Source organism: Episyrphus balteatus, chromosome 1 (assembly GCF_945859705.1).
Source record: "Episyrphus balteatus chromosome 1, idEpiBalt1.1, whole genome shotgun sequence".
NCBI lineage: Eukaryota > Metazoa > Arthropoda > Insecta > Diptera > Syrphidae > Episyrphus > Episyrphus balteatus.
Genome location: NC_079134.1, coordinates 162,968,475 through 162,983,333, shown reverse-complemented (window position 1 = coordinate 162,983,333; position 14,859 = coordinate 162,968,475). Strand labels below are relative to the sequence as shown.

The 14,859-nt window shown below is 32.6% G+C and overlaps 3 protein-coding genes across 3 annotated transcripts; 1 reads left to right on the top strand and 2 right to left on the bottom strand.

Moving 5' to 3' along the window:
• Positions 1–1,303: 1,303 nt before the first annotated feature.
• On the top strand, positions 1,304–2,100 carry LOC129921202 (dihydrofolate reductase). Its single transcript, XM_056002933.1, has 2 exons — positions 1,304–1,505; positions 1,562–2,100. Exons 1-2 carry the CDS (start codon positions 1,426–1,428, stop codon positions 2,061–2,063), a joined length of 582 nt encoding a protein of 193 aa, XP_055858908.1. The 5' UTR covers positions 1,304–1,425; the 3' UTR covers positions 2,064–2,100.
• On the bottom strand, positions 2,073–2,744 carry LOC129921203 (succinate dehydrogenase assembly factor 3, mitochondrial). The gene is made up of 3 exons (XM_056002934.1): positions 2,556–2,744; positions 2,382–2,491; positions 2,073–2,326 (listed from the first exon to the last, which is right to left on the bottom strand). The coding sequence occupies exons 1-3, from the start codon at positions 2,635–2,637 to the stop codon at positions 2,120–2,122; spliced, it is 399 nt and encodes a 132-aa protein (XP_055858909.1). The 5' UTR covers positions 2,638–2,744; the 3' UTR covers positions 2,073–2,119.
• A 2,302-nt stretch (positions 2,745–5,046) lies between these two features.
• LOC129911789 (putative ammonium transporter 3) lies at positions 5,047–14,509 on the bottom strand. Its single transcript, XM_055989722.1, has 5 exons — positions 14,350–14,509; positions 8,035–8,320; positions 7,901–7,977; positions 6,187–6,249; positions 5,047–6,125 (listed from the first exon to the last, which is right to left on the bottom strand). Exons 1-5 carry the CDS (start codon positions 14,507–14,509, stop codon positions 5,047–5,049), a joined length of 1,665 nt encoding a protein of 554 aa, XP_055845697.1.
• Between the last annotated feature and the right edge of the window lie 350 nt (positions 14,510–14,859).

Below are 14,859 nucleotides of genomic sequence, written 5' to 3'. Positions count from 1 at the left end.
GAAGTACTTAAAGAGCTATACAAGCTCTTCCGAAGCTATCTGTCAAATTTCAAAATTCGTTAGAGCTTCGGTAAAGATTAATTTAAGCTTTTTTTTTAGAGCTTACAAGGACATTGTTATGAAGGGTCCAACTTGTATAACGTTCTTCTTTTTCCATGCCCAATAAATTTACTAAAGTTAAACAGAAGCTGAAATGTATAATTGGTAATACATTTATCGAAGCTGAAATGTTATCTCAATCCGAATTTCAAATCGTATAGAAAAAAAAATTAATTTGAAATTCGAATTGAGCTAATTAAAGAATTTATCTATTTTTATTACATTTTTTTTTTATTTTAAATCAATTTTCCAGATTTTGATTCATTAGGCAACTACCCCTCTTCTTCCTAACAGCACCCTATGCATCTCAACTCACAACCATCAGCTAAGCAAGTTTTTGTGTCATTTTGATTCGGTTACAAGAAAGAACTTAAATAGTTTTAAGTTTAAAGTACTTATACTTCATTAATTCAAACAAAATAAACTCATAATCAAATTGCAAACGATAATGAAATGATATTTTACAATTGATATAAAAACCCCATTAATTCAATTAAAAAGATCAAAGTGTCGGCTACACGGTGATTTTTCAATCGCCTAAGCAGTGAGTTTGTAGGCAAGAGGGATGAGGAGTGAAGGGGGAAAATGCTCATGAAGGGAATTGAATTTTCTGAGGGTAGTACACATCCATTGCTAAATTGTTCCTCTTTTTGACGTTTGTTCCTAGAAAATGTAAAAGTGGAACGTGATTGGGCACAACAGTGTGTAGCCACAGCATGTGATTTTTAAATCGATTAAAAAATCACTGTGTAGCCAGGCACAAAAATCACTTATTTTTTAAGAAACTGGATCCCCCATTAAAATTGGAACAAGTACCCAAACAAACGTAAAAGTTCTGTTTCGCTACTTTGCTGGATAAAAAAGTTGTCTCATAAAAATGAAAATTGTGAAAAAGTACCCAAACAATTTGAACGCAAAAATGTCTACTTTTTCAAATTTTATTATTTCATTTTCTCATTCAAAATGCTTGCATTTAAAAGTGATATAAGATAAAATTCATTTGACTTGAAAATAATAATAAAAATACACACAATTTTACTAAAACAATGAATATTTTCATCACAGTTAACAACCGACACAACCACACAACCGTTTTTAAACAAAGTTGTTGATGAGTTCAGTAACAAATTCGAAAGTATTTTACAAAGCCCAATGGAACTCACATCATGCTCGGATTTAAAAGAAAACATTTTTGACTTGGCAGTGCTGCCATTGCAATCAAACAGTACAGAGTACACACTGCACTTGACCACTTGACTTTGGACTTGGATTTGCATTTTGCACATGTTTTGCCAACAAGCCTCAAAATAAACGACGACCAACAAAATGTTAAAATTCAGTCTAATTGTTGCAGTTTGTAAAAATTTCGGAATCGGTATCAAAGGAGACTTACCATGGCATCTAAAGTAGGTCAAAAAAACATCACACTATCTATATTTTTACTAACATAAATTCCCCCCAGACAAGAATTAAAACACTTCTCTCGAACAACAAAAAAGATCAATGACTCAAACAAAAAGAATGTCGTAATTATGGGTCGCAAAACATACTTCGGAGTCCCCGAAAGTAAGAGACCACTTCCAGATCGAATAAATATCGTTCTAACTCGAAACCCAGTTCCAAGTGACTATCCAGAAAGTGTCATTTTATGTTCTAGTTTAGAACAAGCTATGAAACGTTTGGAAGAAGACAATGACCTCAAATCAGTGATTGAGAATGTTTGGATTGTTGGCGGGAGTGAAGTCTACAAAGAAGCAATGGCTTCTCCTCGATGCGATCGATTGTATTTAACTGAAGTTGATGCAACATTTGAATGTGATGCATTCTTTCCAGAAATTCCAAGTGATTTTAAAGAGATTCCACTTGACGATGATATGGCTAAAGGAGTGCAGGAAGAGAATGGAATTCAATATGTTTATAAGATCCTTAAGAAACAACACGAAAGTACAAATGGAAATAACTGAAATCTTAAATAAACTTAAAACTTTTCTATTTTTCTAATTGATTGGCTTTTCTTTCGTTATTTTCTTTGAGTCTTTTCTATTTCTTCGGAGGTTAGTTCCGAGACATTCTCATCGAGACCTTTGGCGGCGACCATAAGTTCGTAGAGTTGAACGGTTTGTTGGTCACTCAACTTCTCGACTGCATCGATGTCAAGAGTGTCTCCGAGTTTTCCTTTTGGTTTGCCTTTGAGACCTAATTGTTCGCTTATTGTTACAGCATATTTCTAGAAAACCAAACAGATATTAAAGAAGACAAGACTAGAGTAAGTAAAGACTTACTGCCCATTCAGTCATGAAAATGTGAGCTTCTGAAGGAGTACATTTTAAATGTCTTCTGAATTCATCTCTTGCATAGTTATTACCAAGTTCCTTTAATTCGTCAGGAAGTCCTAAAAGATGAAGATGCTATTTTGTAAGCCGGTAATTTTGTGTTGAGAATATTTAAATTCTCACCTCTGTGAAGTCGTAGAACAGTTTTGTATAAGATTCGAACTCTTTGGGGATGTGACAAGTGTGCAACTATTATCTTAGACATAGTTTTAGTATTTATTAAGAGATTGAGAAGATTTCAAGGATGAAATATGATTTTATGAGAGAAAATCCTTGATGATAACAAAGTTGTGATGAAATTGAAATCCTCTAAAAATATATATTTTATTTTTTTTATACAAGCAAGTGCTTATTTTGACATTTCTGTAGATGACATAAGAATTGGGTTTGTTTGATTTAGGATTTTGATTTGCCAACAGTGAGTCTATTAAAATTTTATGAAGAATACTGAACAAATTGGGCTCTATCGTTAATAAAAATTTAAGTGAGAAAAGAACCTCGCACATTGCCTGAAAAATGTTCAAAATACGAGGATTTTTCCGGACGTAAACAAGTTTTCGCCCGGAACACTTTCCGGGTGGAATTTTGTTCACGTGAAACTCACATAGAGCTGAATATGTATTTTCACGACGTGGCCAAAAATACAACTCATTGATAACACTGGGGTCGAATTACGGCATACGATTACGATCATACGTTAACGTTTTGACTATTTCTCTCTCTATTTAATTATTAGAAAACGATAGGGACACATAGCAACCATTCGTTAACGAGCGTGTGTCGTAGTTCGACCCCTGGTTAACAAAATTAAACTTTTTTTGTCGCCGAAACAAAAATATACTTTTCTGAAGGTTTTCGGTGTGCTGAACTCGAATTCGAAGTCAAAAAAATTAATCAGCTCCCGTTTTTGAATTTTACCGTTAGAGTATGCAGTACTTCGGACCTTATTCTTATATAAGGAAAATTGTTTGAGCATATTTAGTAACGGTTTTTATAAGAACTATTTATCACCTTTTTAAATCTGTTTAAATCTTTTCGATATCTTTTTTACTGCCCGAGATATCCTAAGTTGTTTGGTATTTTTATAAATTTTATAACGTCATTATCTTCTTTATGATATATGAAGCCAAACCCACTTACTTCAGTCTAAGATATCTCGGGCAATACAAAAGATATTGAAAAGATTTAAAGAGGTATCGAAAGATGGAAGACAGTTCTTATAGAAACCGTTACTAAATATGCTCAAACAATTTCCCTTATACAAAAGAATAAGGTCCGAAGAACTCAAAAAAACGTTTTTTTGCATTTTCTAACGGTAATATCTCAAAAACAAGAGCTCATTAGTTGTTTCTGACTTCGGATTCGAGTTCAGCACACCGAAAACCTTTTGTTTCGGCAACAAATTCCTTGTAAACCAGTGTAATTTCAACTTCTAAATTGGCATTGACAAAATCAGCAGCATAGTTAAATAAAAATATAAGGGATCTCCCTACAAAAAGGCTTTATAGAAGCGAAATTGTTAGTCGGGCTGTTTGAAATATCACTGATCCATTATATTCACCGTTATAAGTTAAGCTTGTTGTGTTGATTTTGATTTTGTCACTATCATTGTTTTGACATGAGTTTTTGATGTTTCGCTAGCTTGATATCAACATAGGGCCAGTTATACAAATATTTAATCCGTGGATCAGCAACTTTTATCTCTTGAAATTGGTAATAAAGCTACATTCATACTTGAACCGAAGTTGGACCGCTGCTAATCCGCCGAAATCGGCGAGTTAAATTCTTGATCCGAGGCTAACCCACGTTTGTACAACTGGCCGTTAGTACTTAGTAGACACCATCTCTTAAAAAGGATCTTTTTGTTTTGAGCACCCGAGTAAAAAGAAATTGAATTTTTAAAGAAAAAAATAAAATAAATCTTGACCGGCGCACCACCGCTGTTTGGTGAAAAAAACTAGGCGCACCACCGCCACACCACGACTGCACCACGTCCGCACAATTTCATTTTGTCTGAAAATTCGCTGCACCATGAAACATAATTTTGGATTATTGAATAATAAAAAATAAACGTTTTAGCAGAAAAAATAGCAATATACCTAAACAAGAAAAATTACTTTAAACCGGGCAAAATGCTTAAAATATTGAAGAAACTTCCGAAAAAAATTTTGTTCGAAGTCGTACCGATTAATCGAAAAACTAATGATGCCAATCGATTTCTCAGGTCCCGAAATAGGAGGGATAACAGTCAACAGCACACTTGTCTCAAAATTTTTTTTGGAAAAACTTGCACAGTGTTATTAGCAACATTCAACATTGTCTTTTATATGATCCTGGTCATTTTTAAATATAACAGATGATCATATATATTTCTTCTACGGATCTTATAGGCTAGAAGTGATGGAGTTGTAACATCCCGAAATCATGTTTTAGAATTTTTTTTTTGAAGATGTCAAGTATACAAAAATATCAAAATTCAGACAGATCCACCAGGAACTCAAATCCGTAATTTGATTCAAGAATGAACATACCTATAGGACATTTAATTAAACATTAATTTATTAGTTCTAATGCTATACCTATAATATTTCATCGCATGTTCTTAACACTTTACTTAATCAACCCAAGCAAAAACACCATTTGTGTTTCCATTCGAAATCGTATGAATATCTGAGTTCTTAATTACGTTATCTTTCTTAGAAAACAAATTACCAGCAATAATTGTGTTTTGATCATCTTTCTCCTTTTCGTTAGCTTTAACGTCCACGTTGATTCCCTTTATTAGATGTTTTTCCACATAATTCTGCCAATAAGCAAGTTTATCTTCTGCTGCTCTAAGTTCTTCGATACTCTTATCATGTCCAGGATTCACACCAATTGACTTTAAATTATTCAAATTCTTGAGATCTGCTTGCAATGGAGTCAATGCTGAAATAGCCCTTGAGAGTCCAATTTGTTGATGTCGAATTCTATGTTCCATCATATCCGCACCTAAAAGTTCTTCATATGGATCCATTCGAATAGGAACAATTTTATCAACGAAAAAGAGTAGAATAGCAGTTGAACAAATGCCCCAACAAGTTAGACAAAATGCTGATAAAGTTTGAATTCCCAGTAAATACCAGCCACCTCCTTTAAATAATCCCGATCGTCCATTGGTTGTATCTAATGGAATTGGATTATCGGCAAATAATCCAACCGCTATTACACCCCAAATACCACAAACACCATGAACAGAACTTGCTCCAACAGGATCGTCCACACCCAAACGATCAAATAATGGCATCGAGAAACAACATAATATTGCTCCCAAAGCTCCAATTAGAAAAGCCTCCCAAGCACGATATAGAAAACAGCCTGCAGTGATGGAGACCAAAGAAGCCAAAATTCCATTTATTAGATCGATAATGTCCAAACGGCCATCATGTCGCCAAAAGGAGTAAATGCAGCTGGTGACACCTCCTCCAAAAGATCCCATCATAGTCATGACAGCTGCTCTAGCAGAATACTGCCATTTTGATCCACTGACTCCATAGGTGCTTCCAGAGTTGAAAGCCAACCATCCCCACCAGAGAACAAAAAGTCCCAGACAAGCGTTGACAGGGTTGCCGAGTGGCAAAGGGTCGTAACCATCTGCATAACGCCCCAATCTCGGTCCAAGCATTGCTGCTGAAGCAAAAGCCGAAGCACCTCCTGAAAGTTGATATAAGTTCTATAAGCTCTAAAAGATGTTATTTACTTTTAAAACACTAACCAATTAAATGCACTGGCCCACTTCCAGCAATATCCACTGCTCCCAATATACACTCCGCTTCAACTGAATAAGCACACAAAATTTCAAAGGTATTTTGTGTATTTTTTCCTAAGATTGAGCTTTAATGTGTCATTTGATGATGTTTACCGTTAGCTTGTGATGTTGTGAAAACAAATCGGAAAGAATAATTCACAAAGTACCGCTATTTTTTTTCGTGTTCTCTTACAAAGCGTCCCATATGGAAAAATGCAGTTTTTTTTTGCGTCAACTGAATAGACACACGGTCTTTCAAGGTCAATATCTTCGTTGTTTATGAGAATTTTGAGGTGATTGGCATACCAAATCAAAGGTTGAAATGTTCTCAATAAGATTTTGTCATTTAATTAAAATTTAAAAAAAAGTACTAGATTAAAAGCTTTGAATACTGTCGACAGAGCTAAAATTAATTTGTTAACGGAACAAGTACTTACCGGGTCTACTATAGCTACCAAAGTTGATCGGAGTTTTAGTGTGTTGCCTATTCGTACCTCCGAAATAAAAGTTTGTACAGGAAAAATATGAATTGAGGTAAAAAACGGCAAAAATAGCAGTTAATCGACGAGAAATTTTTAGATCTGCCTCCAATTCATTTGATTCTGGGGCAAAAATCAAACAAAAAGCTGGTGTTTCTGCAAGTGTTTCAACACTCCGCAGAGTAATTAACAGCACAGATCATTTTAACCCATTAAAAGTCCAAAAGAAACCACCTTTAAACAAGAAACAAAAAGGTATTCGTTTAGAATTTTCTAGACTCCATATGAGCTGGAAAAATGAGTGACGCAAAGTGGTTTTTCTCATTTGAAAAAGTTCAATTTTGATGGGCCCGATGACTTCAATTATGAATACATGAAAATTGAACTTTTTTAAATGAGAAAAACCACTTTGCGTCACTCATTTTTCCAGCTCATATGGAGTCTAGAAAATTCTAAACGAATACCTTTTTGTTTCTTGTTTAAAGGTGGTTTCTTTTGGACTTTTAATGGGTTAAAATGATCTGTGCTGTTAATTACTCTGCGGAGTGTTGAAACACTTGCAGAAACACCAGCTTTTTGTTTGATTTTTGCCCCAGAATCAAATGAATTGGAGGCAGATCTAAAAATTTCTCGTCGATTAACTGCTATTTTTGCCGTTTTTTACCTCAATTCATATTTTTCCTGTACAAACTTTTATTTCGGAGGTACGAATAGGCAACACACTAAAACTCCGATCAATTTTGGTAGCTATAGTAGACCCGGTCAGTACTTGTTCCGTTAACAAATTAATTTTAGCTCTGTCGACAGTATTCAAAGCTTTTAATCTAGTACTTTTTTTTAAATTTTAATTAAATGACAAAATCTTATTGAGAACATTTCAACCTTTGATTTGGTATGCCAATCACCTCAAAATTCTCATAAACAACGAAGATATTGACCTTGAAAGACCGTGTGTCTATTCAGTTGACGCAAAAAAAAACTGCATTTTTCCATATGGGACGCTTTGTAAGAGAACACGAAAAAAAATAGCGGTACTTTGTGAATTATTCTTTCCGATTTGTTTTCACAACATCACAAGCTAACGGTAAACATCATCAAATGACACATTAAAGCTCAATCTTAGGATAAAATACACAAAATACCTTTGAAATTTTGTGTGCTTATTCAGTTGAAGCGGAGTGTATTTAAAAATCCGTGTTCACCCCACACCCATCCAGCTGGGATACAATAAACTGCTGTATCAAGCAATGAAAACAGGCAGTATGCCTTGAAATTAGTCCTTTAAATGGATATATTAACTTAATATCAGATGATTACCATAATTGTCGACAATTACCTTTCTGCCATAGCACCGCTAACAATAGTTGTTGCTGTAGTTGCAAACGAAAGTTGAAATAAAAATGAAGCAAATATCTGACCCATTAGTGGATCTCCAACTACAGGATCCAATAGAAAGTCACCGATTGCAATAAATGGTGTTGAGAGTGGTCCTCTGCCAAATGACATTCCATATCCAAAAATCCAATAGGTGAATCCTCCAAGGACTATGTCAATAATGTTTTTCATCATAATATTGACTTCGTTTTTTATCGACACGCATCCGGATTCAAGCATTCCAAAACCTAGAAATAAACAACAAGAAAAGTAACAAATATTGATACTACAACACGGGAAGAATGAGGTTTTCATTTCAGCAACCAGAGAAAGAAATACAGTGCTAAACTGATATTCTCGATAGCTTTGATATAAACTTGATTTTTGCTGAAAGAGTTAGGGCCAGTTTGTTCACAGTCGATTATCTTTTAATCAAGGATTATTCCATAGAAAAATCCTTGATTAAAAGATAATCGAGTGTGAACAAATTGGGGCTTATTATTAAAACAAACAGACAGATCTAATTATATATAGAAGAGTGACACCGTGAAAAATCCGTTGAGAATTGGCACCAAAGTTGCCTTACAGGATTGTATTTTCGATAGTCTAAACTCTAAATATCCCTTAAAAGGACTTTTTGGTTATTAAGTAACCAAAACTTTAATAAAAAAGCTAAAAATAAACAGAATTTAAAAACCTGAAGAAATTGAAAAATTTTTGATTCTTATTTGAAAGGATTTTGTTTTTCTTTTAATTTATTAACACAATTATTGAGTGCAAGTGTTATTTAATATTGATTTGGGTGCATTCGCACCAAAGCCAAAGTTGTAATTCACATTAATTGCACGTTTTCCACATGCACTGTGGCGTATACGTGCTATTTTTAGTATTCATTTATTTTATTTTTTTACTTGCGATATAGGTACTATATATCAAGTTATGCATTCGTACAAAAAAAAAAAAGTTGAGATAACATTTTTCCATGACATTACGATGGTAGACAATGCCAAAAAAGTGTGTCCCGGAAGTCCGTCTGTCTGTCTGTCTGTCTGTCAGTCTGTCAGTCTGTCAGTCTGTCAGTCTGTCAGTCTGTCAGTCTGTCAGTCTGTCAGTCTGTCAGTCTGTCAGTCTGTCAGTCTGTCAGTCTGTCAGTCTGTCAGTCTGTCAGTCTGTCAGTCTGTCAGTCTGTCAGTCTGTCAGTCTGTCAGTCTGTCAGTCTGTCAGTCTGTCAGTCTGTCAGTCTGTCAGTCTGTCAGTCTGTCAGTCTGTCAGTCTGTCAGTCTGTCTGTCTGTCTGTCTGTATAAGGAGCTACAGCTTAAACGGATGGACCGATTAATGTCAAACTTGGTATGTAGCGTTATTCTGCGACTCTCCAGAGGGGTTTTTGGAATTAATTTTTTTGGACCAAAAATAACGGTACTTGTCATATACCGATTTTAGTAAAGTTGAAATTGCTCAAAAACGGCTCCAACGATTTTGTTTAAAAAATTCAAATGTTAGTTTTAAGCTAAGGTCTATCTTCCAATGAAAATTTTTTTTTTTTGAAAATCATTATTAACGGTACCTGCCATAGAACGGTTTTTTTCAAATCCGATTATCTCCGAAACTGGTTATTCGATTTCAACGAAACTTTTTGTGAAGAAGCATGTATATAATTTAAGTATAAACCAAAAATAAAATAAATTTTTTGAAAAATCAAATTTTCGAAAACGGGACATTGAATTTTTTTGAAATTTTGTTTTTAGATGTTGATTAGTGATTTCTACAAAATGGCATACCAATTTTATTTTAAAACTTTTTTTCCAAAAAATTATTTATAAAAAATAATTTTTTTAAAAACGGCTCTAACGATTTTGAAATTTTTTTTTCTAAAAATGCATGTTAATATATCAATCAAAACTGCATACTTGTTTTGGAGGGCAATTCAATTTTAGATTTTATTTTATTTTTTTAAAAAACGAATTTTATTTTTTTTTTTCCAAATTTCTATATAAAGTCTTAAAAATTTAAGCAACTTTAACTCTAAGATCAAGTTCGTGCGACCCAGTCGTGCATTTTATTTTTTGTAAACTGCATGTGAAAGAAGATAAGACGATTGATCGAGCTGGAAATTTTTATGTTTATTTAATCCGGAGATATGACATATTATTTTTAAGTATTTTATAATGCTGAATGGAACGAGAACTTATACCACTACTCTAAAAATTGTTCGAGGTGCATTTGGTTTTTTCATAATTTATTTTCTTTTGTAAAATTTCATTCTTAGTTCTCACAAAAACACAGCTAATGTATCCAATGTTATAGAATGTGTTTGATTATTTTTTTTTACTTTTTGCCTGATACAAAATGTGTTTTATTATCAACTCCATTCTGTTGCTTATCTAAAATGCTTTCCGTGTCAGGAGAAACTGGCAGCTTATTTACAACGGCGTATACAAGGGGGGGGTCACGGGGTCATGACCCCCCCCAAGAAGTCAAATCTTAAACAATAATTTGGTAAGTTATACTTAATTAAGATGATTTTTAAAATGCTTAAGTTTTAGAACATGAACGAAAATGAAAAGTGAAAAAATTTTTTGGTGTCAACGAACTATTTTACCATATTATTTTGAAGATGCGGTCATATTTTTAGTGAGCAGCTCTTAACCAACAAACAAAATAACGGTCGTTTCTATAAAGCAATCTTAAAAGTGGTTCAATTTTAAACGTATCCTTAACACGTTGACCACCATGTGACCCACCGGTGCCGGTGGGTCACGCAAAATTTTCCCAGGAGGTCACAGTCAGTTCATTTTTAAATGGATGTTTTTTCATGTGGCGATTAATGTTTTTCTTCTTTGGCACCTAGAAAAAAATACGTTCTTGATAGTGCAAAAGAAAAAATATTATATGTCGAATTCTCAATAACCAAAAATTCGATCTGCAGTCGACTTGCAGTCGCTACTTTTTCCTTAAATGAATTCCAATGAAAAAAAAATTCGCTACTTTTTCCCGAAGAATCGATCCTTTTAAATCGAGACGTATTTACACACATTTTCACAAACACTACAATTTTGTCAAATACAAAACGTCAAACCAAAATAAAATTTTGTAAAGAAATGAAGAACCAGAGCCAATTTTTGTTTATTTGTGAAATATAAATCATTTTTAGTGAACAAAACAAACAAATGTTACGTTGTCTTGTTCCTACTATGAAGTTTTGTATAGTTTTTTGTTTTTCATCGGTCACTTAGACACAAATACAGTCACAAAAAGAAATCGCTCCCTTATTTAATTACACAGCCACACAAAAAAATATAAAAGTTCTGGTCTGGGGTTGCGACCAGGTTTTTCATATAGTTTTGGGGTCGCTGAAACCGAATCCGAAGTCCGTTTTGCCCCCATCACGTCAGGTTTTTGAGATAACCTCAAAAAATGTCACGAAAACAAAATTTTTTTTCTCTGATCTGGATGTGCGAATATGTTATTCATATAGTTTTTGGATCGCTGAATCCAGATTCGAAGTCAATTTTGCCCTGTCACGTCAGGTTTCTGAGATATCCTCAAAAAAATGTCAAAACCAAAAAAACAAAATTTCTTATCTGGAGTTGCGACTAGATTTTTCATATAGTTTTTGGGTTGCTTAAACCGAATCTGAAGTCTATTTTGCCGTATCACGTCAGGTTTTTGAAATATCCTCAAAAAATGTCTAAACTCAAAAAAAAAGTTCTTATCTGATATTTTTTGAGGATATTTCAAAAACCTGACGTGATACGGCAAAATAGACTTCGGATTCGGTTTAAGCAACCCAAAAACTATATGAAAAATTTAGTCGCAACTCCAGATAAGAAATTTTGTTTTTTTGGTTTTGACATTTTTTTGAGGATATCTCAGAAACCTGACGTGATAGGGCAAAATTGACTTCGAATCTGGATTCAGCGATCCAAAAACTATATGAATAACATATTCGCACATCCAGATCAGAGAAAAAAAAATTTTGTTTTCGTGACATTTTTTGAGGTTATCTCAAAAACCTGACGTGATGGGGCAAAACGGACTTCGGATTCGGTTTCAGCGACCCCATAACTATATGAAAAACCTGGTCGCAACCCCAGACCAGAACTTTTATATTTTTTTGTGTGGCTGTGTTATCTAAAAAGCCAAGAATTTGTGAATTTTGTTTGCTTATAAAATATAATAGTATTTTTTACTTTATCTTTTGAAACAACTATCGATTTGTCAATCATCAATGCTAAACTAATTATTGGTAAGAATTTAAGTAACCTTGTCTACAGCTAATTAAATACATATTTCCAGCAAGCTTAGAATATTAAAATTAACCTTTAAGAACCAATTTAAGAAAATCTATAAATATAACTGAATGTGTGTTATTTTGTAACCCGAAGGCTGACGAAATCAGACCCATATTTTGTAAAATTCCTAATAAGTAGGAAATATAAAGCATTTTGTTCAAAATAATATTACCGTTTAAAATTACCAAAATTTCTATAGGTACCTTTAAACTAGCATTATGTTTTACGCCAAAGATAGTTTTTTTTAAATCGGAAATTATCCTAAACATGGGTCGGTCGTAGTTGGGTGTTATGCAAACTGCATTGAATTTTAATATATTATAAAAAATGTTATCGCCCTAGTCTAATAAAATTTGCATAAGATTTAAAAAAATATTTTTTTTCGAAATGCAATTTTTTTAACTTTGTGATTCGTTTGCCTTAGGAAGACTTTCAACTAAAAAGTTACCACATTTATTTAATATAAAGAAGATTTTCATAGTATGTATTTTTAAAAATGATTTTGGGCTAGCGGAAAATCGAAGTACCTATACAGTTTAATTTTTAGAACAGGATGGTCTGAGCAATTGGGCTCAAGGCTAAGGCTAAACTAAAGCAAAACGAATCAAATACCTTTCTTTGTTTAGTAATTCTCCGATACTGTTCGGTTCAAAATGCGAAACGAACAAATTTAAATATTTGTAATTTAAGTAGCACATTTTCAAGTCTATACTTTTGTAAAAAAAAAATTTCAGCGTGACCCCCCCCCAAGAAGTAAACCTGTATACGCCCTTGCTTATTTACCGAATTTACTTTAAAGATTTTATGAAAATCAGTACTTTTTAAATAAACCAAAACTCTTTGGACATGGATTGATTTTTGTTTATCAAAAAAGTTGGGGTTTTTATGAATTTTTCAACTTGGAGAAAAATGAGTCCAGTGTTTTTAACCTCTCAGCTTAATTTTTGTATGATCTTTTTACTTTACAATTAGCTATGGTAAAAATATTTTCAGAGTAAAATTCATGACTGATCTTATATAACTATAAGGTAAATATGTATTATTTTTTTTTGTTTGCTGTTAAAAACTGTTACACAGCAATCTTTCTAAATAATTAAAATCGAAAACTTGGTTTAGCAATTAAAGATTTCTTAATTGCTCAAAATAAGGATAGTAAAATAGTTTATATTTCCATTGGAACAAAAAAAAAAGTGAAAGGAACTCATTTAAAGAACGTTTGAAAAAAATATCAGAAGACTGCAAATAAATGTAAATAAATGCTAATCCATGAAAAAGAATACATGCATTCTCAAAATATTGCTACAGGGAGAAAAAATAACGCCAGGAATAAATTTAATTCTGGTATATTTAATCATATTATGCACTCAGAGAAAAAATTGTTAATATCGGGATAACTATTAAAATAGTTAAAATGGTTATATGTGACTAATTTCATAGTCAATCGAAGTACTCGTATTCTCCAAATTAACTATTGAATAGTCAATTTTAACTACTAAAACAGTTAGGTATATGTGACTATTTAAATAGTAAATAATGACTATTTAAAATATTTATCCCAGTTATAACTATTAGAATAGTTATTTTTTCTCTGAGTGTAGTTGAATATACCATAAATTAGTTAAATAATGCCAGAAATAAAGTTATCCCTGTGATATTTTCATTCTGTGCATCATTGAATGAATCAAAAACTAAACAGTTGCAAGCAATAAATGCTTTCATTTAAAAGAATGCAAAATGATTGGTGGCTGAAAATTTAAAGTCGAATTTTTAAATTGAATTCATGAAATGCAATCATTTTATTGAATTATTTAAAGGTTGCATTCAAAAATGCAATCTTTCTGCATCTACATACAAGTGAAATAAAAATCTTTATTTTGTAAGCGAAATGAACACATTTACTGCATTACAATTAACTTCTCGTTAAACTGTTTGGAGCTACATTTTTCATGTCAATATTTTGCACTATAATAACAATATTACTTACCAGTTTGCATTGTGAATATGATGAACGATGAAGTCAACACCCAATTCGTGTCTTCCACACTCAAATCATAAACTCCAGGAATAACATAACTACCATTATGAACCTGATTTTTTAATATTGGATGTAGGTCAGGAGGTGTTGAATTTGTATTACTTGGCATTTTATTTTATTTCTTTTTAAGTTAAAAAAATAACAAAAAACCATATATCAGATCTTTAAAACTTCTATTTCTTTTACAAATGATCCAATTTTATTTATGTCAACACGTCTAGGTCTCGCGTAAAACTAAAACAAATTCAATTTACCTATAAACCTTTTGTCCTACTTAATTGAAACGAATTGATTTACGAATTGACATTACATATTTTTGTTAGCTAAACGATTCAGTTTAAAAGGACCGATTTTGACCTTGAGACCGATTATCCCTAATTGTAATCAAATTAGACCATGTTTGTTTATGTACATAAGATTTAAGTAATTTTCCAAAATACACAAACATCATAGAAGAAC

Bases quoted from the DNA above. Each gene is read 5' to 3' on its own strand.
- LOC129921202 (XM_056002933.1), top strand. From the start codon at position 1,426: ATGTTAAAATTCAGTCTAATTGTTGCAGTTTGTAAAAATTTCGGAATC. The intron at 1,506-1,561 runs GTAGGTCAAAAA...AATTCCCCCCAG, and splicing joins GACTTACCATGGCATCTAAA to ACAAGAATTAAAACACTTCT.
- LOC129921203 (XM_056002934.1), bottom strand. From the start codon at position 2,637: ATGTCTAAGATAATAGTTGCACACTTGTCACATCCCCAAAGAGTTCGA. The intron at 2,492-2,555 runs GTGAGAATTTAA...TTCATCTTTTAG, and splicing joins TGTTCTACGACTTCACAGAG to GACTTCCTGACGAATTAAAG. The intron at 2,327-2,381 runs GTAAGTCTTTAC...TTGGTTTTCTAG, and splicing joins TTTTCATGACTGAATGGGCA to AAATATGCTGTAACAATAAG.
- LOC129911789 (XM_055989722.1), bottom strand. From the start codon at position 14,509: ATGCCAAGTAATACAAATTCAACACCTCCTGACCTACATCCAATATTA. The intron at 6,250-7,900 runs GTGAACACGGAT...GTGCTTATTCAG, and splicing joins CCCAGCTGGATGGGTGTGGG to TTGAAGCGGAGTGTATATTG. The intron at 6,126-6,186 runs GTTAGTGTTTTA...ATCAACTTTCAG, and splicing joins TGGGCCAGTGCATTTAATTG to GAGGTGCTTCGGCTTTTGCT.